Source organism: Oratosquilla oratoria, chromosome 11 (assembly GCF_046742065.1).
Source record: "Oratosquilla oratoria isolate Oo_2021 chromosome 11, ASM4674206v1, whole genome shotgun sequence".
Taxonomy (NCBI): domain Eukaryota; kingdom Metazoa; phylum Arthropoda; class Malacostraca; order Stomatopoda; family Squillidae; genus Oratosquilla; species Oratosquilla oratoria.
The window spans coordinates 34915850-34932831 of record NC_134787.1 but is presented as its reverse complement, the minus strand read 5'-3'; the positions used below and the strand labels follow the sequence as shown (position 1 = coordinate 34932831).

General features: G+C 36.4%; 1 protein-coding gene across 2 annotated transcripts in view; it reads right to left on the bottom strand.

The window, feature by feature from the left end:
- Positions 1–16982, bottom strand: part of LOC143029730 (neurotactin-like) — a 57586-nt gene that overhangs the window by 10541 nt on the left and 30063 nt on the right. For both annotated transcript variants that reach the window (XM_076192606.1, XM_076192605.1), the window contains 2 exons: positions 11547–11691; positions 10838–11003 (listed from right to left, as the gene is read on the bottom strand). In XM_076192606.1, the coding sequence (XP_076048721.1) occupies positions 10838–11003; positions 11547–11691 (311 nt within the window). The remainder of the gene's footprint in view (positions 1–10837; positions 11004–11546; positions 11692–16982) is intronic.

Here is a 16982-nt window from a genome sequence, read left to right as displayed (position 1 = left end):
TCAAGACGCCGATATGGCAGCCTCGCGTATCCACTTGCTCCTCATGCCGCCTACGTAGGCGGCACCGTATGGAAGAGGTTAAGTTTCTTCTCGTGTCCTCTTGTATTTCTTCTGTCCCATTTTAGTAGGTCATCCCTATCAAGAATTTCCATCCCTTTCATAATTCTGTAAATGGTTAGCAAATCACCTCTTTCTCTTTTTTGTTCCAGGGTTGGTAAATTTAGTTTATCCAATCTTTGATCGTATGTCAAATTGCAAAGTGTTGGTGCCATCTTTGTCGTTGCTCTTTGAATTCCTTACGTTTTTTCTGGTACTAGGTGTCCATAGTGACGCTGCATATTCCAATTTTGGTCTTATCAGTGTAACTAGTATTTTCTTTACCATTTCTTCATCTATGTAGTCAGAGGCTACTTTCATTGAGCTTAATAAGTTAAAAGTTACTCCGACTAATTTGTTGACATGTTTGTCTGGTGTCATGTCATTTGAGCTAGTTACTCCTAGGTCCCTTTCTGAGTTTACTTTTTTTTACTTCCTTTGTCCCAATTTTGTATGGTCCTGATAGTCTATTTTTGCTTTTTCCAAATTCCATTATAATACAGTTCTTAATGTTGAAGTTAACTTCACTCTTCTGACTCCATTTCCAGACTTTGTCCCGGTCTTCTTGAAAAGATTTGCAGTCTTCCTCTGTACTTACTCTCTTTAATAGTTTCGTATCATCTGCAAAGAAGTTCATATAACATTCCACGCCTTCATCCATATCATTTATATAATTAGCAAACATTATCAGAGCCAATACAGAGCCTTGGGGGGACTCCGCTCATCATATCTTCTCAATTTGAGTTCTTGTCTCTAGGTACTACCCTAATTTTTCTTCCGTTCTAGAAATCTTTCATCCATTCCAATAATTTTCCTTGCATTCCACCTATTATTCCAATTTTTCTTAGTAGCTTTTTGTGTGGTACTTTGTCAAATGCCTTTTGTAAGTCCAAGAAAGCACAATCTGCCCATCTGTCTCTTTCTTGTATTATTTTAATTAATCTTGAGTAAAAGCATGTTAAGTTTGTAGTACAAGATCTTCCACTTTGAAAACCAAATTGTTTAGGATTTAGTATATTCTCTTCCAAGTGTTTAATCCATTTATCTTTAACCCCTTCGATACGATGATGCCTACGTAGGCGTCATGAGGAGCAAGTGGGTATGCGAGAATGCCGATGTTGACGTATTGATTATATATATTGTAGTTGTACCTGCATGATCCCCATACTCTGTAAACTGGCTTCATCATATTTTCTATGATTATCAAAATTCACAGGTGAAAGAGAACAAGCAATACAGCGGTAACTTTATTTTTTATAATGCGAGTATCATGACGCAACATCGTACGTCTGGCAGCTAATGCTGCCCGCGAGATTTTGGCCCATATTGAAGGGGTTAATAACTTTTTGACATGTTTTTGCTCATGTGCTTGTAAGGGATACTGGTCTATAGTTTGTTGGATTTTCTTTGTCTCTTCCTTTGCATATTGGTCCAATATTTGCATTTCTCCAATCTTGTGGTAATTTTCCTTCTTTGAGTGAGAAGTCAATTATCTTTTGTATTTTGTCTGTTAGTTCATTTATACATTCTTTCAATATCCAGTTCACAGTTCCATTGGGCCTGTATGATTTTCTGATGTCAAGGTTCTTTATTTAGTTGCTTATTTCTGTGTCACCAATATTTCTTTCATTTTGGGGGATCTTTCTCACTGTCCTTCATCCCAAATTTGTGAGCTTTCAATTGTAAATACAGACCTAAAATGCCTGGTCATTACTTCAGCCATTTCTATATCTTCTATATATTCTTTATTTCCTTCATGCAGTTTCACTATTTTGTGTTTGTCTTTTAGTTTGTCATTTAGATATCTGTAAAATAGTTTAGGTTGGTCTTTGCATTATCTATTATATCTTTTTCGTAGTTTCTTTTTTCCTCTCTGCGTATATCTACATATTCATTTCTCAGTCTGGTGTGTGTTTGCCATTTGGTAATTTTTTTGTCTTTTTTCCTTCTTTCCAGGCTTTTTCTCTTCTATCTTTAGCATCACTACACTTTTTGTTATACCAACATGTTATGTAAACCCTTTTTTGTTTCTTCTTAGGTACATATTTATCTATTCCCTCCTATTTTCTTTAAATATGTTCCATTTCTAAGTTTTACAAAATCTGTTTTGTTGTACATTAATCTTCATTCTCAATGTTGCTCATTTCTTCTCACATCATTTTGTTCTTTAAGTTTGAGCCCTATTAGTATGTGGTCACTCTTCCCAATTGGTGTCTTGTAATTAATTTTGTCCATGATTTCAGGCTCAGATGTGAATATTAAGTCTAGTCTTGATGGTTCTTCATTGTTTCTATATCTGGTATTTTCCTTGACCCATTGTGTGTGTGTGTGTATTTACCTAGTTGTATTAGATGGGAAGGGAGCTATGCTTGTGGTGACCCATTTTTCTACCTTTCAGCATCAATTTTTTTTCTTAAAATCTTAAATAGTGTTTACACACAATGTTTCTTTATCTAAATTATTCCAGGTATCCAGTACTCTATGTGGGAAGCTATTTTTTTCAGATCTCCTCTATAGTTATCCTTTTTGAGTTTTTTTTATGTCCTCTTGTTTTTTCATTGTCCCATTTTAATAAATCATTCCTATCTAGGATTTCCATTCCTTTCATGATTCTATAGTCAGCAGATCTCCTCTTTCTCTTCTCTGTTCCAGTTGTAATTCCAATTTGGACAACCTTTGTTTGTATGTTAATTTGGAGAGGGTTACTGCCAACTTTGTAGTTGCTCTTTGTATTTTTTCTAATTTCTTTATATTCTTTTTAGTACTGGGTGTCCATAGTGTTGCTGCATACTCCAGTTTTGGTCTTATTAGTGTAACTAATATTTTTTTTAATCATTTCCTCATTCAAGTAGTCAAATGCCACTTTCATTGACCTTAATAGGTTGAAGGTTTCTCCGACTATTTTATTGATATGTTTGTCCAGTATCATGTCTTTGCTAATTATTACTCCAAGGTCTCTTTCTGAGTTCAATTTTTTTGACTTCTTCTTCACCAATTTTATTTCTTGATATTTAATTGTACTTTTTCCAAACTCCATTACACTACACTTCTTGATATTGAAGTTCACTTCCCATTTTTTAGTCCATTTCCAGATTTTGTCCAGGTCTAACTGTATGATTCACAATCCTCCTCTGTTCTTACTTTTTTTTAGTATTTTTGCATCATCTGCTAAGAAATTCATATAACACTCTATGCCTTCATCCATGTCATCTATATATATGGCAATCATGATTGGAGCCAGTACCAAACCTTGCAGGACACCACTTATCATTTCTTCCCAATTCAAGTAATTGTCTCTAATTACTACCTTTATTTTTCTCCCAGTCAGGAAGTTTTCATCCATTCCAACAATTTTCCTCTCATGCCACCTATTGATTCTATTTTTCTTATTACTTTCTTGTGTGGTACTTTATCAAATGCTTTATATAGGTCAAGAAAGGCACAGTCTGCCCATCCATCACCTTTCTTGTATCATTTCTATTAGTCTCAAATAGAAGCAGATCAGGTTTGTTGTACATGATCTTCCTTGTGTGTGTGTGTTTACCTAGTTGTATTTTACGGGAAGGGGAGCTATGCTTGTGGTGTCCTGTCTCCATATCTTGTTTTATCTAGACTGTTTTTAAATTCGTGTATCATTTTTGCACACACCACATTCTCATCTAACCTGTTCCAAATGTCTATTATCCTGTGGGGAAAGCTGTTCTTTTTCAGGTCTCTTCTATAATTGTCTTTCTTGATTTTCTTTCCATGACCTCTTGTATCTCTACTATCCCATTTTGTTAGATCCTCTCTATCAATAATTTCCATGCCTTTCATGATTCTATTTATAGTTATCAAGTCTCCTCTCTCTTCTTTGCTCCAATGTCTGTTGCTCAAGCTTTGCCAGCCTCTCCTCATATGATAGTTCTGAGAGCGTTGGTGCCAATTTCGTAATTGCTATTTGTATTGTTTCAAGTTTTGTTATACATTTTTTTGTACTTGGTGACCATGTCGCTGCATATTCCAATTTTGGTCTTATCAAAGTGACTAGTATTTTCTTCACCATTTCTTCGTCCAGGTATGTAAATGCCACTTTGACTGATGTTATTAAATTATAAGTTTTTCCAAAAATGTTGTTTATATGTTTCTCATGGGGCATACTATTCATAATTATGACTCCTAGGTCCTTCTCTTTTTCCACTTTTTTTAATTTCTTCCTCTCCCAATGTATATGATCCCACTTATCTTTTTTTGCTTCTTCCAAATTCCATTATACAGTAAACTTCCACTTATCCGAACTCCAAGGGGGATTAGAAATGTCCGATTAACCGAAATGTTCGGTTAATCCGACTTTGTATGTTTCATTCCCGTAGAGTTTTATGCGGTAATGTCAGCTGCAATATTCGTACCTGTAAACTTAACATACACATGGAAATGTTTATAATAGTTCATAAACATATTCTATGTAGTACAGTATAAAGAGAAAATGTTTGAGAGCTTTTGATACTGTATCATCACCGAGAGGACTCATGAATGTATGTACCGCCAAACAGTCGATCAGGTGTAAACATGGAGTGTGCTGTCACCGTGTGAGCACTTGGTGAAGCTTGCGGGTGGCGCGGGGGTGGCGGAAGAGGCGGCAGGGTGTTTGAATGTTCGGTTGAGATCCAAATATGTTCGGTTAAAGCGATGGCTACCGTATTGAGAAAATGTTCGGTTAATGCGATTATTCGGTTAAAACGTGTTCGGATAAGCTCGTGTTTACTGTACTACACTTCTAAGGCTGCGTTTCCACTGGGTGAGTCTCAGTTGCAATCTTTTGTTTTTTCAATTTTCAGAAGTCAAATTGCCCTCGTGTCATATACTGAGAAACTGAATGGCGAAATGAAAAGAGCTAAGTCTTTACGAATTTCAGACAGATTGTTGAAGTGTTCTTAGGGAAGTCTAGAATGCTGCAAGCTAAGTCTCCTTCTAGCCATTCAAATTAACAACATTTGGAGAGAATCGGCCTGGACTCGCTCGGTGGAAATGCAGCCTTAATGTTGAATTCCATCTCCCACTTCCTACTCCATTCCCATACTTTATTGAGATCACTGCAGCGATTCACAATCTTCTTCGATGTTTACTTTTTTCAACATTTTTGCATCGTCTGTGAAGAAGCTCATATAACTTTCTATTCCTTCATCTATATCATTATTATATACAGCCACTATCCGAGCTACGACCTAGATAGGTTCCGACCAACCAGTCGTAAGTCGGATTGGTCGTAAGTTGGATCCTATTCAAAATGGCCGACACGAGGGTTCTACTCTAGGATACATGATATCAATCTGTTGCATTTTTAAATAACTTTTTCTATTGAATACTATTAAATACAAGCTGTTTACTGTTTATTTATCAATGCTTTTTAGTTTCATTTTTATAATTTTTTCTATTTTTTTTTTTAATGTTTTAATACAGTACTGTATTTCAGTATATATACGTATGCAGGTACTGTATGTATATACTATACCTGTATATATACACACACACACACACACACGTATTAAATATAACCTTGCTTACCATTTTTAAGTTTTTTAAATTGTAGTTTCCTTTTAATAATTTTTTCTTAATTCTTCAATTGTTGTATGTACTCTAAATATATGTGAATTTTAAGATCTATTTTTCTCATACATTTCAATCCATTCTAAGTGTGAGATATAGGTACAGTACATTTATCTTTGTATACAGCATTGAGTAAAAGCAGCAACGACTGCAACAGCATTGTAGGAGAGAAGCCAAACGCAGAGTATGGGATCCAATGTATTTAATGTTGCGCCCAGCAGGGCTTCTCCTGAAATAACATAGTGGACTTTTTTAAGGCTATTGATCCATAAGGGGGTCATTTAGCCTGGTGTGAAGTTGTTCAGTCTCTACTTTTTTTTTTTTTTTTTTTTAACCCCAGTTTCATGTTCGTTTCTCCCCGCAAGCTCGGGTTATATAAGGAGTCAGATGTTTGTCCACTATGTTATTTCTGAAGAAGCCCTGGTGGGCAAAACGTTAAATACATTGGATCCCATACTCTGTGTTTGGCTTCTCTCCTACAGTTGTATAGAGTATTGTTAATATGTTAATATTGTTAATATGATATGGTAAGTTAAAGAAAGAAAATACTTATTATAGTGTATTCGTATTAGTAAACTCATAATAGGCATCAGCTAGACATGGTCGTAAGTACGTAAATATCCTTCATCCATAATTTATCAAACTCTTCCATAAATGCCTTAGCTGCAGGCGCATCACTGCTAGCAGCCTCACCTTTCGACAACACATGGTGAACCTGGTAACGCTTTCGAAAGGAACGAAACCACCCAGCACTCACTATGAACTCATGTGAAGTGTATTCTTCACCTGCACGTTCTTTCAACATGTGAAATTTACTTGTAGGCTTTGCACTGCTTGCAACGTCACTCTCACATTTCTTTGCCTATTATCTTCCAAACACGTGTATAGCAACTTTTCCATCTCTGCCATAACTGCCGTACGCGATGCCGGTTGCCACAACTATCTTATGCGCTGTGCTGCCAGACATGTACAGTAAACTCATAATAGACATCTGCTAGATGTGGTCGTAAGTAAGGGTGGTCGTAACTCGCATACGTCGTAACTCAGATAGTGACTGTATAGGAAACATTATTGGGGTCAGTACTGTTCCTTGTGGAACTCCACTAATCACTTCATCCCAATTGGAATGTTTGTCTCTTATCACCACTCTCATTTTCCTTTCATGCAAGAAGCTTCCATCCACTTAAATAGTTTCCCTGTATTCTTACTACAGTTTCTAATTTCTTTAGCAATTTCTTATGTGGAACCTTATCAAAAGCTTTTTTCAGGTCTAGGAAGGCACAATCAGCCCATCCATCTCTTTCTTGTATTATATCTATTAGTCTTGAATACAAACACATCAAGTTTGTGACACTTGCACTGATTACACAAAGAGTGATAAATTGGAAGAACTAAAAAGACAATTAAAAGAAGTAAAGGATGAGAATGAGGAATTAAAGAATAATAATAAAGAGAGTAAAGACTCCATAGAAAAAGAGGTAAGTGGTTGGAAAAAGGTTCAGGAAAATAGCAAAATTGAATTTAGAGATATAGTGAAACAACAGATGAAGGAACACACTAAGGGCACAGTTATTAAAGTGATGAGAAAGAAGGAGAATATAGTAAGAGACTTATCAGATAAAAAGAAATGTATAATTATGTTTGGAATGGAAGAGAAACATAATCCAAATAGGACTACAAGAGTAAGCGAGGAGAAAGAGTGAACAGGGTACTAAGAATATTTGAAGAAGGTGAACTGGAAATAGGGAAAGAAATTGAAGAATTATATAGACTTGAGACTTCAGAAATACAATGTAGACAAGACCAGACCAATTAAGGTTAAATTCAGGTCACAAACAACAGCAGAGAATGTCTTATCAAAAACAGGAAAACTAGCAGAAAATTAACAGTACAAACAGGTATGGATAAAAAGAGAGATGAATAAAGAGGAAGGAGAGGAAGAAAAAACAAAAAGAATCAGGGCTAGGGGAAAAAAAAAAAAAAAAAAAAAACGAGAACGAGTCAGACAAAGAGAAATTCTATTGGACAGTCGTAGATATGAAAGTGGGGAAATGGTTCATAGGAGAGAAAAACGTAAGGGAAACAGAAAACAGGATGGAGGTAGCAGAAAATTAAAAGTGTCCTTCACAAATATAGATGGATTAATAACAGGCTTGAATGAAATGAATGATTACCTGATGGAAAAGGAACCTGACATAATGGGAATTGTGGAGACAAAATTGAAAGGTCCATTACCACCCAACAGTGTAGGACATGGTGCATATAATTATTGGATTAGAAACAGAGAAGTAAAACAAGGTGGTGGAGTTATGTTCCTGACTAAGAAGGATATAAATGTGAGGAATGTTACATATAGAAAGAATAGATTGGAAATGATCATGATGGACATAGAGGACAGAGACAAGAAGAGCAGGAAGTTTGTGGTAAATTATGTGCCTCCTAAAAGGGCTTCGTGGGAAGAGAGAGAACACAAAAATATGTTAGAAGACACAAAGATAACACTAAATAAGATAATGGATGATGGAGGAAGAATAGTTATAATGGGTGACTTTAATTGTAAAGAAATCTGCTGGGAAGAAATGACAGTGAAAGGTGGAGATGACCTATGGGGAAATGTACTACTTGATATGATTATAGAACATACAGTGACACAATGGATACAAGAGAATACTAGGAATAGAAATGAGGAAGAGCCATCAAGACTAGACATAATAATCACATCAGAACCTGAAATAGTGGACAAAATTGAATATAAGACACCACTAAGTAAAAGTGACCACATATTAGTAGAACTGGAACTAAATGAAGAAAAATACATGAGAAAAAATTAACAATATAGAAAGGGAAGAATGATGTATGGAAAAACAAATTTTGATAAAATGAGAAAATATTTTCAAAAAGCAGACTGGGAAAGGATATACAAAGAGGAAACAACAGTAGAAGAGAAATGGAAAATTTATAAGGAAGGAGTGGAAAAGTATGTTCAAAGACAAAAACAAGAAAAAGGATATGAAAAATGTTGGTACAACAAAAGATGTAGTGAGTTAAAAAACAAAATGGATAAGGCTTGGATAAAATGGAGGAAAGACAAAAAACCCGAAAATTTGAAAATATATACTGGTTATAGAAATTAATATATACAAATGTGCAGAGAAGAAAAGAGAAAATATGAAAAGGATGTCATAGAAAAATGTGAAGATCAACCAAAACTATTTTATAGATTTGTAAACAAGCTGAAAAACAAACAAGATTTAGCAAAACTACAATAAGATTGAGAGAAGCGAGTAAATGCCTTGGTGGATTAAAGAGTGTAATGAGGAATAGACATTTGGGAATGGATGCTAAGAGGAAACTGTATGAAGGAGTGATTGTGCCAACAGCACTGTATGGGGCAGAAACATGGAACATAAGAGAGGAAGAGAGAAGGAGTTTGAATGTGTTTGAGATGAGGTGTCTGAGAAGTATGATGGGGGTTACTAGGCTAGATAGAGTGAGAAATGAGGAGGTGAGGAGGAGAACAGGGGTGGAAAAGGAGTTGGGAGATAGGGTTGATGAAAGAATATTAGGATGGTTTGGACACATGGAAAGAATGAGTGAAGAAAGACTAGTAAAAGAGGTGTGGAAGGCAGATGTGGAGGGAGTGAACATGAGGGGACGTCCTAGGATGAGGTGGATGGATGGGGTGATGGGGGCTTTGGGGAAGAGGGGAATGTCTGTTGAGGAAGGACGGGAGAGGACAAAAGACAGGGGTGAGTGGAGAATGGTTGTATATGGATGATGTTGTGATTGCATGAGGTGGAATGGGCGGGTGGATGGGGGGTGAGGTAGTATGTGTGAGCAAAATTTGACACAGCCCGAAGGGATTTCTCCCCGTCCTCTCATTTTATGCAATGGGGGGATGGAGAGGGGGGGTCGCTGATTTAATGAAGCGGCCTTGCTGTGGATGTGCTGTGTCTTGCGACACTGCTTCTGACCCAGGGCAGTGGACAAGGTGCAGGGATGACCCGTCATTCAGGAGGTGCTAAGATAAGAGGGAGGGTGGAGGGGTGTGGAGTGTATTCAGGGATGGAATGAGTGGGAATGATTTTATACCTTTTTCTTTTTGGCTACCCCCCTTGTAAGGGGGAAAAAGCCTTGGTATATGTATGTATGTATGTACAATAAGGAGGAACAGAATACACAGAGGAAATAGAAATGGCAAAAATTATGAACAAGCATTTTAAATCAGTATTTATGAGAGTTCATACAACTTACAGATGTCCAGTGGGAGGGGAAAGTCCCCCTATGAAAGAGACACAAGTAACAAAGAATGAAATAATGAATCACTTGAGTAATCTCGATGTTAGAAAATCGCATGGGAGGGGAAAGTTCCCATATGAAAGAGATAGAAGTAACAAAGAATGAAATAATGAATCACTTGAGTAATCTCGATGTTAGAAAATCGCATGGACCAGATGAAATGGCAAACTGGATTTTGAGAGAATGTAGGGACAAACTGACAAAATACATAGTCTAATAAGCAGTTCATTGAAGGAAGGAAAAGTTCCAGAAGATTGAAAAAGAGCAAATTTAGTACCAATATATATGGAGGGAAACAAAGAAGATCCTACAAAATATAGACCAGTCTCTCTTACAAGTACGGTAGCTAAAATTTGTGAAAGATTGATCAAGATTAGATGGGTAAAGCATTTGGAAAAAACAATGTATTAATTCCGAGGCAGTTTGGATTTAGACAAGGAAGATCATGTGTCACAAACTTGATGTGTTTCTATTGAAGACTAATAGATATAATACAGGAAAGAGATTGATGGGCTGATTGTGCCTTTCTAGACCTGAAAAAAGCTTTTGATAAGGTGCCACATAAGAAATTGCTAAAGAAATTAGAAACTGCAGGAGGAATGGAGGGCAAACTACTTAAGTGGATGGAAAACTTCCTGTAAAATACAACTAGGTAAATACACACAAAACAGGAAAAAACCTGCATGTCAACATCTCTGCCATGCTTTTTGTTTATATAACACATCACAAGCCAATCATACCCAAGCCAACCCTGCCCCAAAGGAGGGTTGAAAAGCCTTGAAACATACAACAGTGATCAATTTCACAGAGGTCTTTCATGGGGGGTGACTCTCATAGCACTGGGGCTTATGTTTACCTGTTGATCGTAGCCCCAGCATGGCCTGGTGATGTTCGCGTGATAGGTGCCGGACCAGCAGTGGTCAAGGGCTGTTGGTGGGTGGGCCGGACGAAACCTGAGGGAGTCTGTCGGGGGGAGGGCATATGGAACACCCCGGAACTCTAACATGTCATCCTGGATTAACCTGAAAAACGAAAGGTGGAAAGTGAACACTCACAAAATCACACCTCTAATCCCTCATGCACAACCTAGGCCTGGGTTGGGCAACCTTTTTATGTGCGAGTGTCAAAATCAGCTAAATCTTTGATACCAAATTTTATCATGTGCAGATGGAGTAAAATCATATGCCTACATATGATTATGGGTCCCCTCCCTTCACCTCACAGGGCCCCAATCTGCCAACCAGTGCAGCATGCAGTTATTAATGGTCATACGAAAAAAAAAAATGTAGACTTATTAATCACATTTTTAAGGTGAGCTTTGGGTTTCATGTGCCAGAAAAAAAGTTGTTAGGGTGCCAGGTTTTGCATGCATGCCAAGGGTTCCCCACCATCAACCTAGACTACATCTAGAACAATACCACAACCCTTTACATAACAATAAAACCAGGAAATGACCAATAACTCAGATATCCATACATTTGATATCATAACAACTGAAAGGGTGGATGAGGAAGCAATGGCATCATGTACTCTGTAGGTAAAGTCCATGAAAGACGACTTCATACCCTCTGACGATGCCACAGCTGGTGACAGTGGTGACGTGGGGCCAGTCCACTCTGGGGTCCGCCTCAAAGTCCGTTAGGGAGCTCTGGGTTGTGACAGCGATGACAGCAATAACCAGAATCAAGACTAAGAGGACCACTGCACACCCTGAAAGATGTCAAGGAATGGCAAGGTTTCTGTTCATGCTGACTCATCAGAGTACAAACACACACACACACACTTTCGTTGGATGGACGGCGAGGATTAGAGTTCTGAAGAAAAAGTGAAATTTTCGTGGACCTCAACGCACAGGAAGTACCTATTGTATTTACAAGGAAGGGGATAGCTCATGGTGTCATGGGAAAGTGAGGAAAAAGGAGAAGGGGAGGGATTACTGAGGGAAATGGAAGGAAATGAGGAAGGGGAGGACTTGGTCCAGGAGGCCAGGCGTCTTGTAAACAAATGAAGGACCGATGATTTTGGTGATGGGATTAACAAAAATGTAAAGATTAGAAATATAGATAAGAGCAGCACAATGGAAGGTGAGGATAATAATTTCCAGGGATTTAATGAGGGGGGGGGGCGGATACCAACCTCTCCCGATTAGCAAGACTAGAGGAAAAACTTGAACAAATGACCGAACATTGGAAGATTAGGTTCGGTAATATAGCAAAGATTGCACAGAGAGTTGAAAAATTGTAAGAACTAGAGAAGGCGAACAAAAACTTAACTAATGAAATAGAAGAATTAAAAAGACAGTTAAAAGAAGTAAATGAGGAGAATGAAGAATTAAAGAGGAGTAATAAAGACAACAAAGAGGCCATAACAAAAGAAACACAGGGTTGGAAAAAAATCCAAGAAAATAGTTAAGTTGCATTTACTGACATAATTAAACAGCAAATGAAAGAACAAACTGAAGACTCAGTGATGAGACAGAAGGAGAATATAGTAAGAGACTTAGCAGATAAAAAGAAATGTATAATTATATTAGGAATGGAAGAGAAACATAACCTAGATAGAACCACAAGAATCAATGAGGAAAAAGAAAAAGTAAGCACTTTACTAGAATTAGTTCAGGAAGATGAACCTGAAATCATGAAACAAATTGAAGATATGTATAGACTCGGAAAGTATAGTACAGATAAGACCAGAGCAATTAAGATTAAATTCAGGTCACAAACGACGGCAGAGAATATCTTAACAAAAACAGGGAAACTAGCAGCAAGTGAACAATATAAAAAGGTATGGATAAAAAGAGAAATGAATAAAGAGGAAAGAGAGGAGGAAAAAATGAAAAGACATGAAGCTAAGGAAAAAAAACGAGAAGAGAACAGAGTCAGAAAAAGAGAAATTCTATTGGAGAGTAGTGAATATGAAAGTAAGGAAATACAACATACTACAGAAAAACAAAAGGGGAACAGAGAATATGATGGAAGTGGCAGAAAACTAAGAGTGTCTTACACAAATATAGATGGATTAATAACAGGAATGAATGAGCTGAATGATTAAATTATCTGAAGGAAAAAGAACCGGACATAATGGGAATTGTAGAAACGAAATTAAAAGGTCCACTACCACCCAACAGTGTAGGACATGATGCATATAATTATTGGATTAGAAACAGAGACAAAGCAAGGGGGTGGAGTTATGTTCCTGACTAAGAAGGATATAAACGTGAGGTGTGTCACATATGGAAAGAATACAGTAGAGATGATTATGATCGAAGTTGAAGACAGAGATAAGAAGAGCAGAAAGTTCGTGATAGATTATGTACCTCCAAAAACAGCCTCGTGGGAATAGAGTGAACATAAAAGTATGTTAGAGGACACAAGGATAACATTAGATAAGATAATGGAAGATGGAGGAAGAATAGTTATGATGGGCAACTTTAATTGCAAAGAAGTCTGCTGGGAAGAGATGACAGTAAAGGGTGGAGACAGCTCATGGCGAAATGTTCTACTCGAGATGATTATTGACCATACAATGACACAGTGGATACAGGAGAACACTAGGTATAGAAATGAAGAAGAACCATCGAGACTAGACTTAATAATCACATCTGAACCTAGAATAGTGGAACAGATTGAATATAAAACACCAATAAGTAAAAGTGACCACATATTGATTGAACTGGAACTAAATGAGGAAAAATACATGAAAAGAAATGAACAATATAGAAAAGGAAGAATGATGTATGAAAAAACAAACTTTGATAAAATAAGAGAATTCTTTCAAAAAGAAAACAGGGAAGGAATATACAAAGAAGAAACAACAGTGGAAGACAATTGGAATATTTTGACAAAAATCTATAAAAAAAAAGAAGTGGAAAAGTATGTCCCAAGACAAAAACAAGAAAAAGAATATGTAAGGTGCTGGTACAACAAAAGTTGTAGGGAATTAAAAGACAAAAGAGACAAAGCTTGGACCAAATGGAAGACAAAAGACCTAAAAATGGAAAATATATACTTGTTATAGAAATGAATATGTACAAGCGTGCAGAGAGGAAAAGAGAAAATATGAAAAAGATATGTCATAGAAAAATGTAAAGATCAACCAAAACTATTTTACAGATTTGTAAACAACAAACTGAAAAACAAACAAGATTTGGAGAAATGACAAGGAGGAGTTGAATACACAGAGGAAATAGAAATGGTGGAAATTATGAACAAGCATTTTAAATCAGTGTTTACAAGGGAGAACATACAACCTGAAGGGATCGAATGGAAAGAGAAATTCCCCTCTATGAAAGAAATAGAAGTAACAAAGAATGAAATAATGAAACACTTGAGTAATCTTGATGTCAGAAAATCACATGGACCAATATGAAATAGGTAACTGGATTTTGAAAGAATGCAGGAATGAACTGGCAGACAAAATACATAGCATAATAAACAGTTCCTTGAAAGAAGGAAAAGTTCCAGAAGATTGGAAAAAAGCAAATATAGTACCTATATATAAAGGGGGAAATAAAGAAGACCCTACCAACTATAGACCAGTCTCTCTAACAAGTACAATAGCAAAAATTTGTGAAAGAATTGTCAAAAGTAGATGGGTAAAATATCTAGAAAAAACAATGTGCTAAATCCAAGGCAATTTGGATTCAGACAAGGACGATCATGTGTCACCAATTTAATATGTTTCTATTCAAGGCTAATAGATATAATACAAGAAAGAGATGGATGGGCGGACTGTGCATTTCTAGACCTAAAAAAAGCTTTTGACAAAGTACCACATAAGAAGTTGCTTAAGAAATTAGAAACTGAAGGAGGAATACAGGCCAAACTGCTTAAATGGACTTTTTGCAAGAAAGAAAAATGAGAGTAGTGATAAGAGACAAACACTCAAAATGGGATGAAGTAATAAGCGGTGTTCCACAAGGAACAGTTCTGGCCCCAATAATGTTTGCTATATATATTAATGATATGGATGAAGAAATTGAAAGTTATATGAGCTTCTTTGCAGATGATGCAAAAATATTAAAAAAAAAAGTGAACACGGAAGAAGATTGTGAGTCACTACAGAGTGATCTAAATAAAGTATGGGAATGGAGTAGGAAGTGGAAGATGGAGTTCAACACTAAAAAGTGTAGTATAATGGAATTTGGAAAAAGCAAAAGCAGAATAACAGGATCATATAAATTGGGAGAAGAAGGAATAAAAAAAGTAGAAAATGAGGACCTGGGAGTCATTGTTATGAATAATATGTCACCTGACAAGCATATAAATAAGATTTTTGGAGAAACTTATAATTTAATAAGAACAATCAAAGTGGCATTTACATACCTGGATGAAGAAATGGTGAAGAAAATTCTAATCACTCTGATAAGACCAAAGTTTGGAATATGCAGCAACGATGTGGTCACAAAGTACAAAAAAATGTATAAAAAAACTTGAAAGAATACAAAGAGCAATTACAAAATTGCCACCAACACTCTCAAAACTATCATATGAAGAGAGACTAGCAAAACTTGAACTACAGACACTAGAGCAAAGAAGGGAGGAGATTTGATAGCTATTTACAGAATCATGAAAGGCATAGAAATTATTGATAGAGAGAATCTGATAAAATGGGATGATAGAAATACAAGAGGACACGGAAAGAAAATCAAGAAAGACATCTATATAGAGATCTGAAAAAGAACAGCTTTCCTCACAGAGTAATAGACAGTTGGAACAAGTTAGATGAGAAAGTGGTGTGTGCAAAAACAATACATGAATTTAAAAATAGTTTAGATAAAATGAGATATAAAGACGGGACACCATGAGCATAGCTCCCCTTCCCGTAAAATACAACTAGGTAAATACAATGGCTTCCTGGTGTAGTGGTAATGTGCTCAACTGCTAATTCAGCTGTTTGAGTTCTATCCCTGCCCAGGGACATTTGATATTAGATATCATATTTGCTATGCTGACAACCCATTTAGTGAAAGAAATCAACTGGTATTATCTAAATCAATATGTAGAGTGTTATCATACCAAAGGCAACATCCCCTTCTGTGTAATTAGTGACGTAGCACTGTTTCCATAAAAAGAAAGAAAAAGTCAGTTTTCTTTCACAACAGTGGCAAAAGTTACACTTCATTCTTCCATGCAGAGATTCATTTGATATTATATCCGTTATTTGCACAAAAATGGGGAAAAATCACTATACTTATAGTCATGTAAAATGAATAGACAGCTGCAAAGTACCGTATTTTCCGGCGTATAGTGCGCGACTTTTTTCCGTTGGAAGGGCCTAAAAATGGGGGGTGCACGTTATCCGGTGGTGCGCATTATCTACGGCCTACGATAAAAATTCTGCGGCTGTGTAATTTTTTTCACAACAACGTGACGATGTTGGCCGTCACAAAGTCGTGAGGCACACTTCTCCATGACATTCCGTGAGAACAAGAAGAACAGCCATGGTGACATGAAAGAATACACCAGCATGGGCTACCGTATATAAATATTTGGTATAGGTAGGTATCTATTGAATCTTATTTTTCATGTTTAAATAGGCCTAAACACCATGAAACACGATCAATATTCATGATATTTGCCCATGTTCACAGCATCTTAGTTTGAATTTTTATGTTGGCTTTGTTGCTTCACTTTAGGTATGGTACAAATTCCGTTGCGGCCGTTCATAAACTCGTGTCAAACACCTGACTACAACACCCTCTTTCGGGAGTTATATTAACTAAACGTCACCTCGATGAGAGACTGTCCCATTTCACCACTGTCATTACAGGTTCAAAGCTAAAACGAAACAGTCTGTAGTTTGTTTCAGTATTAAATAAAAAAAATGGTAAAGACGAATTATTTCCTCAAGATATAAAATGAAAATTTTCTGAAAAAATCAAGAAAATTTTCTGTATATTTTACTTTCAATAAACTTTTTTAGATCATATTTCCTACAAATTATTTAAGCTACAAAGTAATAAGTGACCAACGCACAACATGAGTCATATACCGGTACAT